Raw genomic sequence first — 21,280 nt, forward strand, 5'->3', positions numbered from 1 at the left:
CAGGCTCCGGATGCGCAGGCTCCGGATGCGCAGGCTCAGCGGCCATGGCTCACGGGCCCAGCCGCTCCGCAGCATGTGGGATCTTCCTGGACGGGGGCACGAACCCGCGTCCCCTGCATCGGCAGGCGGACTCTCAACCACTGCGCCACCAGGGAAGCCCTAGTTATCTATTTTATATATCATAGTGTGTATGTGTCAATCCCAGTCTTCCAATTCATCCCTCCCCCACCCCTTAACCCCCGGTAAGCATAAGTTTATTTTCTACATCTGTAACTCTATTTCGGTTTTGTAGGTAAGTTCATTTGTAGCCTTTGTTAGGCAGTATTTTCTTATTTTAATTTCTTATCTATTGAAATGGATTTGTGAGTGATGAAGAAAAAATTTTAAATATATTATCAAGTAAGTTGTAACTATAGCAGGTAGTTAAATTCAGTGTTATCTTCTTGCATTTAAAGCTTGCATTAAGTAGGAACATATATAAATCACAATTCATGTTTGATGACTATCGAGTAATTATTTTATCATTGATATTTAAAGGTGGCTGTTTCTTTTGTAAATCCAAGAATAGGGATCTCGGAGTAAATGCATTACTCATGTGATTATTACTTAAAGTTTATGAAAAAACTCAAAATCCTTAGGACTCTTGAACAACGAAGTTGGGTAGCTCTAGATATAGGGCTGAAGGACGGTGTTCTTGGATGTGGTTTGAAGGGGTGGGGTTATGCCTTTTTAAGGGGAAACTTAAAAAGTGTATAATGATAGAGATCATTGGAAAGTTGAGCTTGGGGAGATGTTTTCGGTTTTACACAGTAATGCACTCTCTCTGGTTAAGTTCATTCATGATGCTCAATTGCTTAATGATTGGCTTAGAGTTTTGGTACTTAACTCACATTCAGATGTTTTCTGGGTAAACAGCTGAATAACATCTCAGATGGCAAGTTCAGCCTTAGCTTTCAAAGCAAACACAGTAAATCTTCAAAAAGTAACATTTTCAAAGAATTTACTTACTCTAACTGTTAACCCTTTCTATTTACAATGAAATGTTTCAGGAAAAAAAAAAGGTTTAAAGTTTATTTCATAGTTATATGTGAAAGAATGCCAATTTGAAACTGTATAGTTTTAAAGAATAAAGCATAGCATTATGCTTAGTATTTATGATACAGTATTCCTCATTGATTTGAGCTCTTAGAATGAGCTAACCATTCTTGATTTCCAGATTAATAGCAAATAGATATAAACAGAATGCAAGCTAGAAGATAGAGGATGGAGGTAAAACTATTGGAATAACAAATACAGATTTGTCATTTGATTTTTTTCAGTTTATTATAAGGCAGTATTAGATATTATTAGAGAATATTGCTAAAAACCCTCCCTGTACCCAGGACAGTTTCAGAGATTGTGACTAAGCTCATCTTACTGTTTTGAAAAATATCAAGATTCTCTAGGACTAGAAAAATGTAACATGAGGATTTGGTTTTAAAATGTATACTTTTAACAACACGAGGTCTAGAGACAGGTAAGGAAGTGATTACTGAACTGCACATTAATGCTATCATGGCCTATTAGGAGGATATTTGGCTAAATGACTGCAGTGGCCAAAAAATCTTTACTGTGCTTCTCAGAGTGAAAATGTCTTCCCTTAGTAGAATTCAGCACCTCAAGAGCCATAAAAATAATTTTATACAATTTGTTTTAAATATAATATTTTGTGATACAGTTCCCTAAGCTATGATAGTCTTTCTGTTACAGCTTGACTTACAAGTAAAACCATAAATCATATAGCTCTTGCATTATAAGGCATTGGTAACCTTTTCCCATCATTTGAGAATTTAAGGAGGAAAAAGAATAGAGGGGAGAAGAGAAGTAAACAGAACGTGATGCAGGATACAATTCCTCAGTCCAGCACAATTCCTTTTGGGGCGGCCTCTGGAAGGCAGACATTGGAAAAGAAAGTGTAGAGAAAAGCAACTTTAGATTTATGACATCTGTCATATAAAACATTTTAAAAGGATCAAATCTCAAGTCAAAATTTTTTGCCCTCAAACATCTTTTAAGCTATCTATTGTGTTATTATCTAAATTTTTCCTATATGAAAAGTTTATCAGTGTATATTAAAGAAAAAATTAAATCAAAATTCATTTTGGCACAGTGTTCAAAGTGAGCACCACAAGTTTACCCTTAAAAATGATATATTTTCTTTTAACTAATAGTCAACTGTTTTCATAGAAACACTCTGGTGGTGAGGGTAATAGAATATCCCATTTGCCACGAGCGGGTCCGTGTTGTTAAATCCAGTTTGCAGTTCCCTAGCCCAGTGGCTGCTAAGTGTCAGGTGCTATGCAGGGTTTGGCAAGATTGGGAGGGACTGCACCCAGCAGCCCTTTCCCCTGTTGTCGCCACAGGGCTTTGCTGCATTTCACAGCGATGTGTGAACAACAGACTTCTAAAGCGATCCTTAAACATGAGGCTGAGGTAAATTTATGCCCCCTTTTATGAGTCCTGCAGAATTATTATCAAGTAATCATGAAACATTTATTATAGGGAGCCTGGGTTTTAATCCTAGTTCCACCGCATGCTAGTTCTGTATCTTCTTTGTGCCTCATTTCTTTGTCTTTAAAATGGTAATAATAATGGTACCTAGCTTATAGGGATGTTACGAAGATTAATGAGTTAAAGTATTTTAATTCTTTTGAACAGTGCTTGGCACATAGTAACTAGTGCTATGTGTTAGCTATTACTTTTGCTGTTCAAGTTGAGTTTGACCTTCAAGTAGATTTTCATGTATTTGGAACATAATCATCACCGCTGTGGAACTACTAGAGATAAGAAACATGTTTATCTGTTGACTATGTTTTCAGATAACCATGTTATCATCAGTTCAGAGAGGGGCAATTATGAACTGCAAAATTCTGTGTCTTAAATGGCCATCTATTCAAAGATACTTGTCTTTTGTTTCATAGGTTAGAGCAATATGATTCCTTTAAAACAAGAATGATTGTAAATTGTTCAGTTCAATGAAGGACTTGTTTGGTTTTGTGTGAGACACAGGCCATCTGATGGCAGCAGCTCAGCAGGTCTGCTCAGCCACAGTGGGGAGGGCAGGCACCCAGGAATGAGGGATGTTTGGTTTACAGAGTTTCAGTTCCTGACACTGGGAAGGCTTAATCTGAGGTGAAGAAGCCCGGCTTGTCTCCTTTGTTGATAGGTGGCCCAAACACACAATTTGAAAGTATTGCTTACTATTTGAGGTCCCCTCCTTAGTTTTCTGGTAGGCAGGTGCTGGCCCTGCTAGTTGTACCAGAAAATAGCTCATTTGTTAACTTCAGTTTAGAAAGTTTGAAAAGGTATCTTTCTGTGAGTGATCATGATGCTAAAGAATATTCTAAAAATTTTTAGAACTCATGAAGGCTTGGCATTTTTGATTGAGTCAACCTCATTTCCCCTTCTGTCAGCTTGATGTGCTATCTGACCTCCAGAAGGTAAATGGCGTTTGCTCTAAGGTGGACCTTGGGTGCTTATTGTTCACGTTCACCCCCTGGATTTTTAAAACACTTAGATCAGTGGTTCTCAGCCTTGATGGCACCTGGGGAGCTTTTAAGAAAATCGAATTCCCTGAGCTTGAAGCCCAGAGCAATTAGTCAAAATCCCTGGGGTAGGTGGGCCCTGGACACTGGTGTGTTTTAAAAGCCTCCTGGGTGATTCTAATGTGCAGCCAGGGTTTAGAACCCTTGATTTGGCTTATAATTATGAGATTCCCCCATGTCAATAGGGGGCTGCTTGTCTGTTTGGGGATTGCCTGCCTGGTTTGTCAGTGTACTCTTGTCATTCATCTGGTTCCTGGTTTCCTTGGATTTAGAGGACTCTTGGTAAGTCTGTAATAGTGCCTTAACTCTAGTCTATAGAGTTCCTCCTCTCTTAGTCTAATGTTAAAATTTTCATCAGTATCACAGCAAAGCAAACTCTTATTTATTCTTCTTATTCTCCAGTATGCATATCATTGGAGGAACAGTTTTTCCTCAAGAAACAAACTGGTTACTGCTGCCTACTAAAAGTTTGGGTGGATGATATAGCTGGAACAGAAAAGTTGCATTGAATTAGTTGAGAAGGGGAGAAGGTCAGGGAAGTAAAAACATTTTTTGCTGAGCTTTCTCTTTGTGCTTAGGTACCGAAAGAATTTCACTTAATTCTCCCAACAGCTCAATGAAATGGACACTGTCATCTGTGCATTAAAATGTTATGTAGCTTGATCAGGGTTTTGTGGTTAATATGTCCGGAGGTGAAGTATGACCCAGGTCTGCTCCTACCTTCTCTCCATCATAAACCACAGTTACCTGATCTGTTGTGTAAATACACAAAGCCATGGTAATTTATTTCTATCAAAATATTTTTATCATGAAAGATAATTAAAATATAGTAAAATAAGCTCCTTTGTTTTACTTTCAGAAATCCTAGGATGTAAATGTATAAAACATGTTTTATCTTGACTAGTCTCTGAAAACAGGCTTTAGTATCCTTAAAGTTTGGCAATAGAGTGTGAGTTCCTTTTTCCTACCCTAGTATTAAGGCATTGAATTGTAAATGTCAGACCTAGACTCTTGGGACTTAGAGATTTCAGAAGGCTGGAGGGCTAAAGTATTCTGTCATCTACAGCTCGCTTAAAAAAACAGGGTAATATGTATCTTTGTATTTTTCTTTTTGTATTTTCTCTTTTCTTCCCTTCTTTTCTTTTTTCTTTTAATTTTTAGAAAATATTGTGTTCTGGGTTTAAATAATGAGTAGTAAAGTGCAAAGTATTATGTGAGCATCTTCGGGTCTAAAAATGATTCAGTTTCTGTATTCATTTCAGTGCTTCTTTGAAGTATTCAGTGCACCCCTTTAATCTTAATTCATCACTAAGGGGGTTTGGAAAACAGAAGGAAAGATCAAGAAAGGTATAGAGAAATGAAAAGTAAAGGCTTTCATCTTTAGTACTTTTCTTATTTATTTCCTAATCCAGTATATTTGGTTTCTACCTTTTTATTGCTTTTCTTTTAAATAATTGGCAATGTAGGATAACCTTTTTTCTTAAATTTTTGAAGAGAGAACACACTGAATAGAAATTTCATTCCTTTACAGCATTAAAACACACATTAAGATTTGGTTATACAAGTTAACATCTTGAGGGAAAGAGGCCAGAAATATGCATTTGTGTGAGCTGATCTCTCTAGTTCTCATCAGATGAGTCTTCAGAAGAAAAGGTCTGATCATATCTAGAGTAACAAATAGTTTCATTGGAAAGAATTTCTGTGTAAGTAACTTTGCAGAGCTAAATGATCCAGTAGAGTTGCTGCATAAAATGTTACTATATGAGTGTGAAACAGTTTTCTGTTTAGTTTATATAGACAGTTTCGATATATATAGCTGTTTTTGTATCATTTCATAAAACATTTACTAAATGCCTACTGTGCAAGATACTTTATAAGGTGCTATGCTGAATATAAAGTTAAATATGCAGTCAAGTGAAATAGGTAAATAATTTATTATAATACAAGGTATAATGACGTAAATAGAGGTTAAAGGTGTTTTCTAGGTGAGCCGAGGAAGGAGTGATTAAGTATTGGTGTAATTATCAGTACTCATATGGATTAAAGTATAAAACATGTCTAATAAGGTTTCCTTTAATATTGTAGGCCAAGTGATTCATTTAGTCATTCATAAACACTTTGTTCACTTTCTAAATCTTAGTTAATTTTTTCTGAGTGTATTTATAGTTACTGTTTGAGTAGGAGGTACTCTTAACACCCATGTAGCAATTGTGTTTTGTTTTTCTACTCTTTTTGGAAGTAAAATGAAATTGCCTGGAAAATAATAGACTTATTCACAAGATATGTGTCTTCAGGGCTGCTATACTTTTGGTTTAGCATGGCTTAAAAGTTAGAACAGCTTTGAAAAGTGTATTGAGTCAGATGAATTCTCATTGATTTATGAATACCAGTGAGTATGGGTTGTTATGTAATCAGGACTGGCCTTCTGAGCTCTACCACCAGAAATCTACCATGGAAAATATTCTGGGAACTTGGATCAATAGAAAACATCCAGGTGTCCTAGAGTCATAGAAGCCACCAATTTAAAGAGACTTTGAAGTTTATGTAATCTAACTCAGTTTAAAAAGATTGAGGCCGGGCTTCCCTGGTGGCGCAGTGGTTGAGAGTCCGCCTGCCGATGCAGGAAATGCGGGTTCGTGCCCCGGTCCGGGAGGATCCCATGTGCTGCGGAGCGGCTGGGCCCGTGAGCCATGGCCGCGGAGTCTGTGCTCCGCGACGGGAGAGGCCACCCGGGAAGATCCCACATGCCGCGGAGCGGCTGGACCCGTGAGCCATGGCCGCTGAGCCTGCGCGTCCGGAGTCTGTGCTCCGCGACGGGAGAGGCCACAACAGTGAGAGGCCCGCCGACCGCAAAAAAAAAAAAAAAAGATTGAGGCCTAGAGGTATTAGGAGATTAGTCCAGTGGTCAGAATAATTTGGAGAGATCTTTGATATTCATATACTCATAATGCTATTTTTGTTATTTCTCTGGTAGATTTAAAGTGCTATATGCTTATTTGTTATTTAGAATTTTGCCAGTCATTAAGAATAGACATTTGAAGAAGATGACAACTTAAAACATTAGGAGCTTTTTCATATTTCTAGTCATTTTAATAATGATTATTAGCATCTGACTTCATCTTTTTTCTGCTATCGGCTGCTATGTGCTTTCCTAACTCTCCCTCCACCCCCCCATTTTTTGTTAAGTAAAGTGCTTTTTTGTCAAAAAAATATGCTTGATGGCAAAATGAAATCATAACTAATCATTTACAGAGAAGAAATAACTGTAAAGCAATAAATCTGGGCATTTATTTTAATGAAAAGTATATCTTTTTTTTTCTTCTGTTTGCGGTACGCAGGCCTCTCCCGTTGCGGAGCACAGGCTCCGGACGCACAGGCTCAGCGGCCATGGCTCACGGGCTCAGCCGCTCCGCGGCATGTGGGATCTTCCCGGACCGGGGCACGAACCCGCATCCCCTGCATCGGCAGGCGGACTCTCAACCACTGCGCCACCAGGGAAGCCCGAAAAGTATATCTTTTAAACAGATATCAGAGAGTTTTGTCTTAGCCCCATTTTTATATTGTAAATTACAAAATTATATTATATTAGTGTTAGATAGGAATGGTGATTTTGGTGTTTTGCATGTTGTGTTTGGTTCAGAATGCCTATCCAAAATGATCGTGACTTTTGTCCATTCTTTTTCATTGTAATTTGTGGGAGAGATAAAGAAGAATCAGCTTTTTCTCATTTTTCAGTTTTTCACTACAATATAAAAATATCTTTTCTGGTGACACACACATGCACATACGATGAAAAGAAAATCATTCTAATTTTTACCATTATATGTTATTCCTAATGTGGTGAACACAAACCTTTTATTCATACTCAATACTAATAAGACCACATTTTACAACAATGTATTGATTTCTTATTGCAGGTACATGCTGGGACTTGCAGCAATTCCAGCAGTTATACAGTTTTTTGGCTTTCTCTTTTTACCTGAAAGCCCTCGATGGCTTATTCAGAAAGGACAGACTCAAAAGGCCCGTAGAATTTTATCTCAGATGCGTGGTAACCAGACCATTGATGAGGAGTATGATAGCATCAAAAACAACATTGAAGAAGAGGAAAAAGAGGTTGGCTCAGGTATGTGGATTTTATACATATTATGAATTTTAAAACTACATAATAGTTTTACTTATAAATTATATTCTTTTAGTATTATTTAATGTCTCTAAATGATGAAGTGGTTTAATATGTATAACTAAACCAAAATAAATATACTTTAATTTTAAAAGCAATATGATAATGTTACAAAAGAATGAAGAAAACACTGCCATAATTCCACTGTCCTCAAATAATTACTATTTTTATTTTTGTAATTTCTTTTATTTTTATTTTTTATTTTTTTTTGGTATGCGGGCCTCCCTCTGCTGCGGCCTCTCCCGTTGCGGAGCACAGGCTCCGGACGCGCAGGCGCAGCGGCCATGGCTCACGGGCCCAGCCGCTCCGCGGCATGTGGGATCCTCCCAGACCGGGGCGCGAACCCGGTTCCCCTGCACCGGCAGGCGGACGCGCAACCACTGCACCACCAGGGAAGCCCAATTTCTTTTATTTTAAGTCAGATATACTTAACATAGTTTTCATTTTGAGTGCGGGGACATCTTTTGAGTACGTGTATATTTTACATATAAATATTTAATATATAAAGATAAGTATGTATTATTGACCTTCTATATTAAATAAAATTCAGTTTGAACTATTGTCAAAATAAATCACTTTAGTAAAATTAAATACCTTGTTTACATGTGTTACATTAATTTCCATACTAATTTTTAAAAAGACTAAGAATACCTTCATATACTAGTTATGGAATAATTTTGCATTTCCCTGTTTTCATTAAAATGTTTAATTGTCTAATCACAATTTAACCATGTTAGAAACCAAAAAAAGCATGGTTCTGTTTAATTTATGTTGATGAATTTATTTTCAGAGAAGAAATCATGTAGGGATTTAAAAATTCTCAGGCAAGATCTGTAATCTTGACAGTCTGATTTGGGTAAGCGATTTGCCAGATGGGAATGATGGGAAAAGGTAGACATTTTACAATTCCCTGCTGGATTCACATTCCCCCAAATTGTTTCATTTTCTCTCAACCTTCTTTCTGCCTCTACATTAATTGGTTGTTCAGTGGAGATGCTTAGTTATATTAGTCAAATTATTTTTCATACCTGAGAAGATGCCAAACACACATACAACCCTTTATTGATATATGTCATACACAAGTCTTGGAAGGTCTGTTCACTCACGCTTACTGTTTTTTGGTAGAGCTGAAGAAGCAATAGAATGAACACTGCAGAAACTGGTCACTGTGGTAACCACACATGGTTTGACTTACATATACATAGTACATGATACTTACATACACAGTGTGATCTTATTACCTCCTTGCTCAGACCAAAGCCCCTAGATAATTGTGAGCCCACAAGGTCATTTTTAGCAAAAAGTTTCTGAGTATATACCATGCGCCTGGCATTGTCAGCACTTCCGATACTCTGCCCATTAGTGCAAGTATTAAAGAGAATTTTGTTTTAACAAAACTAATTCACTTAGTGAGTTCAAGATTGTGTTAATTTTTAAAATACAATTTTAATTGTCTATTTAAATTACAAATAGCTTCTTTCATGCTTCTGTCTAAATTCCTCTCAGCAGCTGCTTGAATGAAATATGAGGTTGTTTCATATTGTAATCAGTAATGTAATGTAATTACATGTAATCAGTATACTTGAAACCCATGTGCTAATAATGTGTGAGTGGAAATCTTTTCAGATTATTAGGTTATATTAAATACTACTTAGAACATAAGTTTTTATTAATTTATGTTAAGGATCGAAACAACAACTTAATAAAAAAGACTTCTTGTTTAGGAGTAGGGATACCACTGACTTTACTACAAAGCATTGAACATGTAGCTTCACTTTGACTACTTAAAAAGTTGTCTGACTGGTCTCGCCATGCAGTTGTTGATGATGCACGCTGTTTGAGTCTCATGACTATTTGGAATGTGTAACCAAATGGGTTTTTAGAAACTTGAGGTAGATAGGATTGCAGTTATCTGTGTCTGCTTTAGTTTTTATTAGACGTCTTTGGGAACTAAGTAGGGCACTATTTTACCTATACCTATTGGATATAGATAAAATAGTTAGCTATTTACCTATTTCCTCATATTGCTTTATATGCACATTTGGCACAAATCTTTTTTTTGTGTGTGTGGTATGCTGCCGGGCCTCTCACTGTTGTGGCCTCTCCCGTTGTGGAGCACAGGCTCCGGATGCACAGGCTCACCAGCCATGGCTCACGGGCCCAGCCGCTCCGCAGCATGTGGGATCTTCCGGGACCGGGGCACGAACCTGTGTCCCCTGCATCGGCAGGCGGGTTCTCAACCACTGCGCCACCAGGGAAGCCCGGCACAAATCTTTTTTTAAAAATTGTATACATAAAATTTATTTGTTATGCATTACACATTGATAGAAGAATTAAAGGCAGATATCATTTCAAAGACAAAGTGGCACAAATCTTAATACCATAATATTATCCACTGAATCCTAATTTGTCTTATGCTTGGGTAAATATTGTAAACTTTGTAACTAATAGGGTTAATAATTTTTCCATTTCTGGATTTGTATTATTTGAGTACTGTCATCTTGCTTAATTTTAAAACTAATCTCATGTTCTTTTATAAAGGTAAAGAATTAATAGCATTATGGCATGAATGCACACAGACAGTTTTGCCGGGGTTACACAAGCACCAGTAATTTGGGGCTTCATTTTTGTGACTGATATATTTGACCACAGTAAAACATATTCTGCACAGTATGAATTTTATTGCATCGTTTTCATGTCAGTTCAGTTGGAAAATAGAGAGTAGTGCTAGGACTTGTGTTACAAACCAGAAGGTCCTGCCCTCAGTCACTTTACATTTGAAAAGATAGGCTAGATGGACAATTACACATGAAGAAACAGCTAACTTTGAAATAACAAAAATGTTCTGGCTCAGTGAACAGCCAGCCATTGTGTTGGAGGGTTAGAGAGTGACCTGTGTTAATCTGTCCATGGATTCTGATGAGGTGAATTTTGAGCCATGACTTCAAGCCCAGGAACTCTGAGTAGTGGAGGGCAGTTGCTTGGAGGGACAAACCTTGTCCTAGGCACCATAAAATGCTCAGCTATTCCAGGAGGGTAGAAAATAGTTGTTTAATACGACCACCTTTCCTTTTGGCAGAAATATTTTATCATCAGACGTGGTGGCTTATTTACCTGCTACCTGTGAGCCAAATAGGTCTGATTCCAGATCAGTAAATGATGTCCTTCTGTCAGTTTCCAGTGGATTTGTGACTTGTGACTATTATGGTACTTGGTTATGTGACCCTCCTCTATTTGTAGGATTTTTTTCCTTGGTCACTTGAGTTTAAATTTGTCCTCTTTGAGGAAAATAGGCATAGCTGCTAAATTATGTATTAATTTTTTTGATGTATGAAATGTCAGTGTGTATGGGACTTATTTACTTCCTGTTTCAAAACTTACTTTATGACTTTATGTAGTGAATATGGTGGCTTCTCTGACCAGGTCTGCAGGAGAAGTGAGGCTCATAGGCCATGCTGTGGAACAGGATTGGGTTATAATGGGATTTCATCTCTTCTTCTGTACATGACATAAAAGTCAACCTCTTTAGCATGTGATTTCTCCACTATAGGGGAAAAAAGGCAGTTTATGGGAAAAGAAGCAAACAATTTTCATTTGTGTTCAACACTGTTTATACATCCTGTAGGACTAATAAAGTGAGACTAGAAGAAACGACAGCTTGGTTGGGAAAGCTCTCGGAATTGGGAGACAGGGAGATGAAAGACTTGTCCTGCTCCATTCCAAACTTGTAATCCTAAAAGGATTTTGGGGGGAGCACTGAACCTCAGTTTTCTATTAGGTTTGTAAGAAAAGAGAACCAGATTATAACAGCTCCACAGTCTGATTTTTTCGTTTTAAAAGTCTGTGAGAAATGCCTGTTTTAAAATTTCTAAATACCGGGACTGCTCAGGTGGTCCAGTGGTAAAGAATATGCTTTCCAATGCAGGAGACCCAGGTTTGATCCCTGGTCGGGGAGCTAACATCCCACATGCCACAGGGCAACTAAGCCCACACGACACAACTACGGAGCCCATGTGCCTCAACTAGAGAGCCCCCCGTGTGCTGCAAACTACAGAGCCCATGCGCTCTGGAGGCCGTGCGCCACAACTAGAGAGAAGCCCACATGCTGCAATGAAGATCCTGCGTGCAACTAAGACCCGATGCAGCCAAAACTAAAAAAAATTAAAAATAATAAAATAAAAATTCTAAATACTATACAAGAGTCTTTCATTCAGAAATACTTATTGAGTGACACTCAGTAAATGTGGGGATGTGGCAGTAAGTAGATAGACAAGGTTCTGGCCCACTGAGAAGAGGCACACAACTGATAAATAAAAGAGTAAATAATTACCAGATAACTACAATTTGTGGTAATTGCTTTGAAGGAAACAAACAGGATGATAACATATTTATAGAGGGACTGAAGAGGGGCTCCTTTAGGTGGGGTGATTAGGAAACGCTTCTCTGAAGAGGTGAGTTTGAATGGTGATAAAGAATCAGCAATGTAGAGAACTAAAGGGAAGACTGTTCCAGGCAGAGGGAACAGCAAATGCAAAATTATATGTATCGTTAAGTTACCAGATTAATTTTCTTGGAACATTTTGATTATATATATACATGTACATGTACCAGAGTTTAAAGACATTTCAGTAATAACTAACTATACATCTTTATTTATCCCAGGTTGCCAAGCCAAAGCTTGGAATTAGTAGAGACACAGTTACTACTTTAAGAATTAAAAGCACATTTGAGTACAAAATAATATACCATTTCTAACATTTTGTTTCTTATCTCTTATGGTTTATCTTACTAGTTTATTTCATGTTGCATAGATGTGGAAGAGTCATGACTTGTATGTACATGCGCAGTTAGGCTGCTTCCAAGTCTAGGCTATTGTTAATAATGCTACAGTGAACACGGGTGCATTTATCTTTTTGAATTAGTGTTTTGGTTTTCTTCGGGTAAATATCCAGAAGTGAAATTGCTGGATCATATGGTAGTTCGATTTTTAGGTTTTTAAGGAACCTCCATACTGTTTTCCACAGTGGCTGCACCAATTTACATGCCCACCAACAGTGTAGAAGTGTTCCCTTTTTTTCCACATCTTCGCCAACATTTGTTATTTGTGGTCTTTTTGATGATAGCCATTCTGATAGGTGTGAGGCGATACCTCATTGTGGTTTTGCTTTCCATTTTTCTGATGATTAGTGATGTTGAGCATCTTTTCATGTGGCTGTTGGTCATCTCTGTGTCTTCTTTGGAAAAGCGTCTATTCATGTCTTTGACCCATGTTTTAATTGGGTTGTTTGTTTTTTGATATTGAGTTGTATGAGCTATTTATATTTTGGATATTAATCCCTTATTGGTCATATCATTTGCAAATATTTTCTCTCATTCTGTATGTTGTCTTTTCATTTTTTTGATGGTTTCCTTTGCTGTGCAAAAGCTTTTAAATAGGTCCCATTTGCCTAAGGTGACAGATCCAAAAAACATTGCTTTGATTTATGTCAAAGAGTGTTCTATGCTTTCTTCTAGAAGTCTTATGGTTTCTAGTCTTACATTTAAATCTTTAATCCATTTTGAATTTATTTTTGTATATGGTGTGAGAAAATGTTCTAATGTTATTCTTTTACATATAGCTGTCCAGTTTTCCCAGCACCACTTATTGAAGAGACTATCTTTTCCTCATTGTGTATTCTTGCCTCCTGTGTCATAGATTGACTGACCATGAATGTGTGAGTTTATTTCTCTCTGTTCTGTTCCATTGATCTATGTGTCGGGTTTTGGGCCAGTACCATACTGTTTTGATGACTTTGTAATATAGTCTGAAGCCAGGAAACATGATACCTCCAGCTCTGTTATTTTTCTCAAGATTGTTGTGGCTTTTCAGGGTCTTTGTGTTTCCATACAAATTTTAAAATTACTTCTTTTATTTCTGTGAAATATGCCACTAGTAGTTTGATAGGGATTGCATTGACTCTGTAGATTGCCTTGGGTAGTGTGGTCATTTTAACAATATTAATTCTTCCTATCCATCAACATGGTATATCTTTGCATCAGTTTGTGTCCTCTTCCATTTCTTTCACAGCGTTTTATAGTTTTCTGAGTACGGGTATTTTATTTCTGTAGTTAAATTTATTCCCTAGGTATTTTATAATTTTTGATGTGATGGTAAATGGGATTTTTAAAACATTTCTCTTTCTGATATTTTATTTTTAGTGTATAGAAATGCAACATATTTCTATATATTAAATTTGTATCCTGCTGTATTTAAACTTTATTAATTGATGAACTCTAGTGCTTTTTCAGTGGCGGCTTTAGGATTTTCTACGTATAGTCCCATTGTCTGCAAACAGTGACAGTTTTACTTCTTCCTTTCAAATTTGGATTTCTTTTATTTCTTTTTTCTTGTCTGCTGTGGCTGGGACTTCCAATTCTATGCTGAATAAAAGTGGTGAGAGAGGGTATTCTTGTCTTCTTCCTGATCTTATAGGAATCCTTTCAAATTTCACTGCTGAGTATGATGTTAGCTGTGGGTTTTTCATATCTGGTTTTATTATGTTGAGGTATGTTCCCTCTGTACCCACTTTGTGGAGAGTTTTTATCATAAACAGATGTTGAATTTTATCAAAAGATTTTTCTGCATCTATTGAGACAATCATATGATTTTTATTCTTCATTTTGTTAATGTGGTTTATCACATTTATTGATTTGTGGGTATTGAGCCATCTCTGGGATAAATCCCACTTGATCATGGTGTATGATTCTTTTAATGTATTGCTGGATTTGGTTTGCTATTATTTTGTTGAGGATTTTTGCATCTATGTTCATCAGTGATAATGTCCTGTAATTGTTTTTCTTGTTTTTGATATTTCTGTCTGTTTTTGGTATCAGGGTGATGCTGGCCTCGTAGAATGAGTTGGAAGCATTCCTCCCTCTGCAATATTTGGGAATAGTTCAAGAAGGATACATGTTAACTCTTCTCTAAATGTTTGGTAGAATTCACCTGTGAAGCCATCTGTTTCTGGACTTTTGTTTGTTGAGAGTTTTGATTATTGATTCAATTTCATTACTGGTAATCAGTCTGTTCGTATTTTCTATTTCTTTCTGGTTCAGTTTTGGGAGATTGTACATTTCTACGTGTTTGTCCATTTCTTCTAGATTATTCATTTTATTGGCATATAATTGTTCATATGATCCTTTGTATTTCTGTGGTGTCGGTTGTAAGTATTCCTGTTTACATTTCTGATTTAATCGATTTGGGTCCTCTCTTTTTGTTGGTCAGTCCAGCTTAAGGTTTATCAATTTTGTTTATCTTTTTAAAGAACTGGCTCTTCATCTCACTGATTGCTTCTATTGTTTTTATAGTTTCTATTTTATTTATTTCTACTCTGGTCTTTGATTTCTTTCCTTCTACTAACTTTGGATTTTGTTTGTTCTTTTTCTAGTTCCTTAGGGGTAAGGTTAGGTTGTTCATTTGAGATTTTTCTCATTTCCTGAGGTTGGCTTGTATCACTATAAACTTCCTTCTTAGAACTGCTTCTCCTACATCCCATAGGTTTTGGATCATTGTGCTTTGTTTTCATTTGTCTCCAGGTTTTTTTTTTTTTTTTTTTCTCCTTTGATTTCTTTTTCCATCCCCTCACTTCAGTCTGTGTGTGTCTTAGATCTGAAGTGAGTCCATCGTAGATAGCATATATGAGTTTGTTTTTGTATCCATTCAGCCACTCTATGTCTTTTCATGGGACCATGTAGTCTATTTAAATTTAAAGTAATTATTGTTAGGTATGTACTTACTGCCTTTTAAAAAATTGTTTTGGGGTAGTTTTGTAGTTATTTTTTGTTTATTTCCTCTTCTTTTGTTCTGTTTCCTTGTGATTTGATGACTGTCTTTAGTGTTATGCTTTGATTCCTTTCTCTTTTTTGTTTGTATCTATTATAGGTTTCTGGTTTGTGGTTACCATGAGGTACATTTATAGCAATATATGTATTCATATATATATATGATTATTTTAAACTACTGATCTCTTAATTTCAAATGCTATTTAATAATCCTGCATTTTATTCCCCTTTCCCAGGATTACTTTTTTTGATGTTATATTTTACATATTTTTGTTTTGTGTATTCTTTAACTACTTACTGCAGATACAGATGATTTTACTACTTTTGCCTTTTAACCTTTTTACTGACTTTGTACATGGTTGATTTACTACCTTTACTGTATTTTTGCCTTTACCAATGAGCTTTTTCTTTTAGTAATTTTCATGTTTCTAGTTGTGACCTTTTCTTTTTTGCTTAGAGAAGTTCCTTGAACATTTCTCGTAAAGGAGTTATGGTGGTGCTGAACTCTTTTAGCTTTTGCTTATCTGTAAACCTTTTGATCTCCCCATCAAATCTGAATGAAAGCCTTCCCGGGTAGGTATTCTTTGATATAGGTTTTTCCCTTTCATCACTTTAAATATATTGTGACACTCCCTTCTGGCCTGCAGGGTTTGCAGTGAAAAGTCAGCTGGTAGCCCTGAGGGTCCCAAGTCTAGTGTCTGTGCACTGATGTGTGGTCCTTGGTCCTAGGCCCTCTGGTGGACATGGCCATGTCCAGGGGTGGCTATGGGCTCAAGGGGTCTTAAGGCAGCCTTCCTGCTTTTGGGGGGCTGTTTCCCCTCCAGGCTAGTTGCTTGGCCTGAGGCATCATAGTATAGGTGCTTATAGCCTAGTGGGCATGGCCGGGTCCCTAGCCTGATAAGCTAGAAGGAGTGGTTGCTAGCACCACTGTCCATGTGGTAGAACAAGCTCCCCAAAATGGATACTGCCAGTGTCTGTGTCCCCAGGGTGAGCTCCAGTTGCCTCCTGCTTCTTCTGGAGATTCTCCAAGATCAGCCTGCATCTGACCCAGGGTCCTTTAAAATTACTGTTTCTGCCATAGGTCTCTGAGCATGTGGTGTGTGTGCCCTTTAAGAGTTGAGTCTCTACATTCCACAGCCCTCTGGTTCTCCTGAATGTAAGCCCTACTGACCGTCAAAGCCAAATATTCTGGGGGCTTGTTTTCCCAGTGAGGGACCCTCTGCAATTGTAATTATCCTCCCATTTGTGTGTCGCCCACCTGGAGGTGTGGGTCTTGACTATACCTCTGCCTCTCCTATCCATCTCATTGTGGTTTCTTCTTTATATCTTTAGTTGTATAATATTTTTTTTTCTGGTAGGTTCTGGTCTTTCTCATCAATAGTTGCTCTGTAAATGGTTGTAATTTTGGTGTGCCCGTGAGATGAGGTGAGCTTAGGGTCTTCCTACTCCACCATTATGGACAAGATCTCTTCTTTTTTTTTTTTAAATGGAGGTATAATTGACATATAACTTTATATTAGTTTCAGGTGTACAACATAATGATTTGATATATGTACATACTGTGAAATGATCACCACAATAAGTTTACTTAACATCCATCACCACACATAATAAAAAACATTTTTTTCTTAACTTTTTCAATTTCTTATCCAGCACCAGAGAACACGTATTTTTCTAGCATGGTGTCAAAGGAGAGTGAAGGCTGTTGCTGACATGCTTAGTAGAAGAACCCCTTAGGCAGGGCTCAGGGAAAGTATGAAATAAGGCACCATCTCTGCCACTCCCTTCTGGGCTCTGCAGTGGGGGATTAAGGCAGGATCATTGGAGGGAAAATGTAAGCAAAGAAAGCTTTTTCTCCCTAGAGAAATATGCAGATGTTGATGTTAGAACCATTACAAAAAGACCAGGGAAAGGGGTTTGGGAGCCTGGAGTTGTCAGGGCAGCTTCACTGCAACAACAGATTGATAAAGGGAGCAAGGCAAGGGGAAGACTGAGTCCAGACCTCCGGTGGCACGGGCAGCCTCCTGCAAATCTGTTCATCTGTTTACAGCACATGGTCTTTCTCAGGAATTTAAAACTGTATATGGACTTTCTTTTAGGGAAAAAGCTTTTTTGTGTGTCCTATCTATCTATGTATACACACACACACACACACACACATATATATATATATATACACACACATATATATATTTTTTACAGTTAATATTACCTATGTCACCTAAATCACAGATACTTCCAAAATTGATTTATTTCATGTAAAAGTGTCACTGAGAAAGCTGGCCTACCCTTTGGGCACTAAAATCTTAATATTTAGGTATATGTGAGAAGTAGCAGCCTAGAGGCACTAACTAATGCTTTAAACTGAAATTAGATCCAGGCCTACTGGTTGCTAGTCACTATTGTAGTGCATTCAGGGTTACCTATGCAGTGTATAATCTTTGCAGAAACATTTACATCAAGAATATTTACAGGGGCTTCCCTGGTGGCGCAGTGGTTGCGCGTCCGCCTGCTGATGCAGGGGAACCGGGTTCGCGCCCCGGTCTGGGAGGATCCCGCGTGCCGCAGAGCGGCTGGGCTTTACATTGTTTAATTGTATCAACAAATCAACTCAGTAATCTGGGAGAATGTTGGCTCTGTGTTTTCCCTTTGTTGGGTAGTTTAATCTCTAGCCTGGAAAGGAAGAATGCTGTAGGGTAGAAAATTTATTCAAGACCCTCCTGTGAGTTCGTTTTTTAAAACCTGGTTTGATTTACCTCTAGCTCTTTGGGGGTCACATCTATGGTGTACAGGAAAGAACAGCTGTATCTCTCTTTTTTTCCTCCAGTAATTTTACAATTAGGTGATCAAGACTCATATCCTCATAAGTCAGTTTCTTTTCCTGTAAACTGATATCGTCTGTGGTCATTTCAACAAATCATGTTCTGCAGAGAGGTCAGAAAGTGTAGATATATATGTATCATCGATCTTGATAGAAATCCTTCCAAAAGTTTCTTTAGAACTCTAATTCCAGCCTAATGACATTGCAGTGGAATGCTCATTGCAGGTGACATCTGCTGCACTTAGAGCAAAGTGTCATTTTTCCTAATATTTCTGGTAGTTTTGCTTATATTTTCTTCGTGTGATAGTACAGTGCTTTCTGACCCAAAGTAATTGCATGTATGCTATTTACTGGGTGAACTTGAAATAGATATTAACAAATTGTTTCTCAGCAAGATGACAACCAATTTTCCACATGTAGGCCAAGAAAACATATCTATATCTAATATTCTTGAGGTTGTCACAAAATTGACCAAATTGTCAACGTGTGAGGCTGTTATATGTATCTCCTATGGTAAAGGGTAGATTAAAATAAAAGGTCAAATAAAAAGCCACTTTAATTTTCTATTCTTGTGTTGACAAGCTGTAAGCTGAAGGATTATTAAAACAACATATAATTCTATTGTCTTTTTAAAAAAAATTTTGATGGCTGTGTCAGGTATTAGTTGTGGCACACAGGATCTTCGTTGCAGCGTGTGGGCTTCTCTCTGGTTGTGGCGTGTGGGTTTTCTCTTCTCTAGTTGTGGAGTGTGGGCTCCAGAGCGCATGGGCTCTGTAGTTTGCGGCATGCAGTCTCTCTCATTGAGGTGCCCGAGCTCAGTAGGTGTGGTGCTCAGTCTTAGTTGCCCTGTGGCATGTGGGATCTTAGTTCCCCAACCAGGGATTGAATCTGCATCCCCTACATTGGAAGGTGAATTCTTTATCACTGGACCACCAGGAAAGTTCCTCAGATTTTAGTTAAACTTACTTTTTTAGGTATCATGACTTATTTAAAAGAACCTCTATTTAATTCAACATGGCTTTAAATAAAGGTTGCTTTGGATTTTCTAAACTCCAGAGAATTTTTAAAATCATAAGCAGAATTAGAATAGTTCTTAGACAAAGAGATAAAGAATGACATAGAGAAGATTTTCCACTTGGCAAATCACAGGAGAAAGAAGTACTTTTCGCATTACCTGTAGCCTTTCAAGCCATTTTCACTGATTTGTATTGAAAATGCAGATTGTCTTAGGAAGTTGATAGGTAGTAGTTGATGATTCATCCTTCTGCTTTCTTGCTATGGTATACTTAAATCCATATTTCATAAAAAAAATCCATGCTAAAGGAGTTTTGATTGTGTCAAATTTTTCTTTTTTACTCCTACACATTGTGAAGTTTTTCTGTATTTAATACAAATAGGAGGAGAACACCCAACAAAGTACATTTCAAAAGGAATATAGTTCTTGAGTTGCTGCTTTAGGGTAGTTCATTTCCAACTTAACGCTAAACCCATCATTCAGCACAAGTGATAGTCTGGTTTGTAAATAAAACTCTGGTCTGGAGTTTTTTTCCTTCAGAAAAGACAAGTTGTTGTGCCCTTTAAAGGTTACCTAGTGTGTGGAGAAGGTTAGAGGAAGATTCTGAAGAAAACCCAATTATCTCCATCTCAAAGGGGAAGGCACATGAGCCACTCTTGAATGTTGGGACTTTTTAGTGATAACAGGAAAGTTCCATTGATGGGCTCTAGAATCACAATATTAATAACCATGTCGTGTGGTATCTGAAGAACCTTACCTATTAACAAATATCGGAAGAGATCTTCTCGAATGTTTCTCAAAGATCGAAGAATTACTCTTAATCTTTTCTATCGTTTTATTTTTTTTAACATCTTTATTGGAGTATAATTGCTTTACAATGGTGTGTTAGTTTCTGCTTTATAACACAGTGAATCAGCTATACATATACATATATCGCCATATCTCCTCCCTCTTGCGTCTCCCTCCCACCCTCCCTATCCCACCCCTTTAGGTGTTCACAAAGCACCGAACTGATCTGCCTGTGCTATGTGGCTGCTTCTCACTAGCTATCTATTTTACATTCTGTAGTGTATATATGTCCATGCCACTCTCTCACTTTGTCCCAGCTTACCCTACCCCCACCCTGTGTCCTCAAGTCCATTCTGTACATCTGCATCTTTATTCCTGTCCTGCCACTAGGTTCTTCAGAACCATTTTATTGCTTTTTAAAAAAAATATTCCATATATGTGTGTTAGCATATCATATTGGTTTTTCTCTTTCTGACTTACTTCACTCTGTAGGCCAGACTCTGGGTCCATCCACCTCACTACAAATAACTCAATTTCATTTCTTTTTATGGCTGAGTAATATTCCATTGTATATATGTGCCACATTGTCTTTATCCATTCATCTGTCGATGGACACTTAGGTTGCTTCCATGTCCTGGCTATCGTAAATACAGCTGCAGTGAACACTGTGGTACATGACTCTTTTTGAATTATGGTTTTCTCAGGGCATATGCCCAGTAGTGGGATTGCTGGATCACATGGTAGTTCTATTTTTAGTTTTTTAAGGAACCTCCATGCTGTTCTCCATAGTGGGTATATCAATTTACATTCCCACCAACAGTGCAAGAGGGTTCCCTTTTCTCCACACCCTCTCCAGCAATTATTGTTTGTAGATTTTTTGAAGATAGCCATTCTGACTGGTGTGAGGGGATACCTCACTGTGGTTTTGATTTGCATTTCTCTAATGATTAGTGATGTTGAGCATCCTTTCACGTGTTTGTTGACAATCTGTATATCTTCTTTGGAGAAATGTCTGTTTAGGTCTTCTGCCCATTTTTGGATTGGGTTGTTTGTTTTTTTGATATTGA

At 37.5% G+C, this 21,280-nt stretch overlaps 1 protein-coding gene across 1 annotated transcript in view; it reads left to right on the forward strand.

The window, feature by feature from the left end:
* SLC2A13 (solute carrier family 2 member 13) overlaps window positions 1–21,280 on the forward strand; it is a 473,922-nt gene that overhangs the window by 97,257 nt on the left and 355,385 nt on the right. The window contains exon 3 of the mRNA XM_024122830.3: window positions 7,502–7,710. Within this exon, the coding sequence (XP_023978598.1) occupies window positions 7,502–7,710 (209 nt within the window). The remainder of the gene's footprint in view (window positions 1–7,501; window positions 7,711–21,280) is intronic.

This window comes from Physeter macrocephalus, chromosome 6, assembly GCF_002837175.3.
Source record: "Physeter macrocephalus isolate SW-GA chromosome 6, ASM283717v5, whole genome shotgun sequence".
Lineage (NCBI taxonomy): Eukaryota > Metazoa > Chordata > Mammalia > Artiodactyla > Physeteridae > Physeter > Physeter macrocephalus.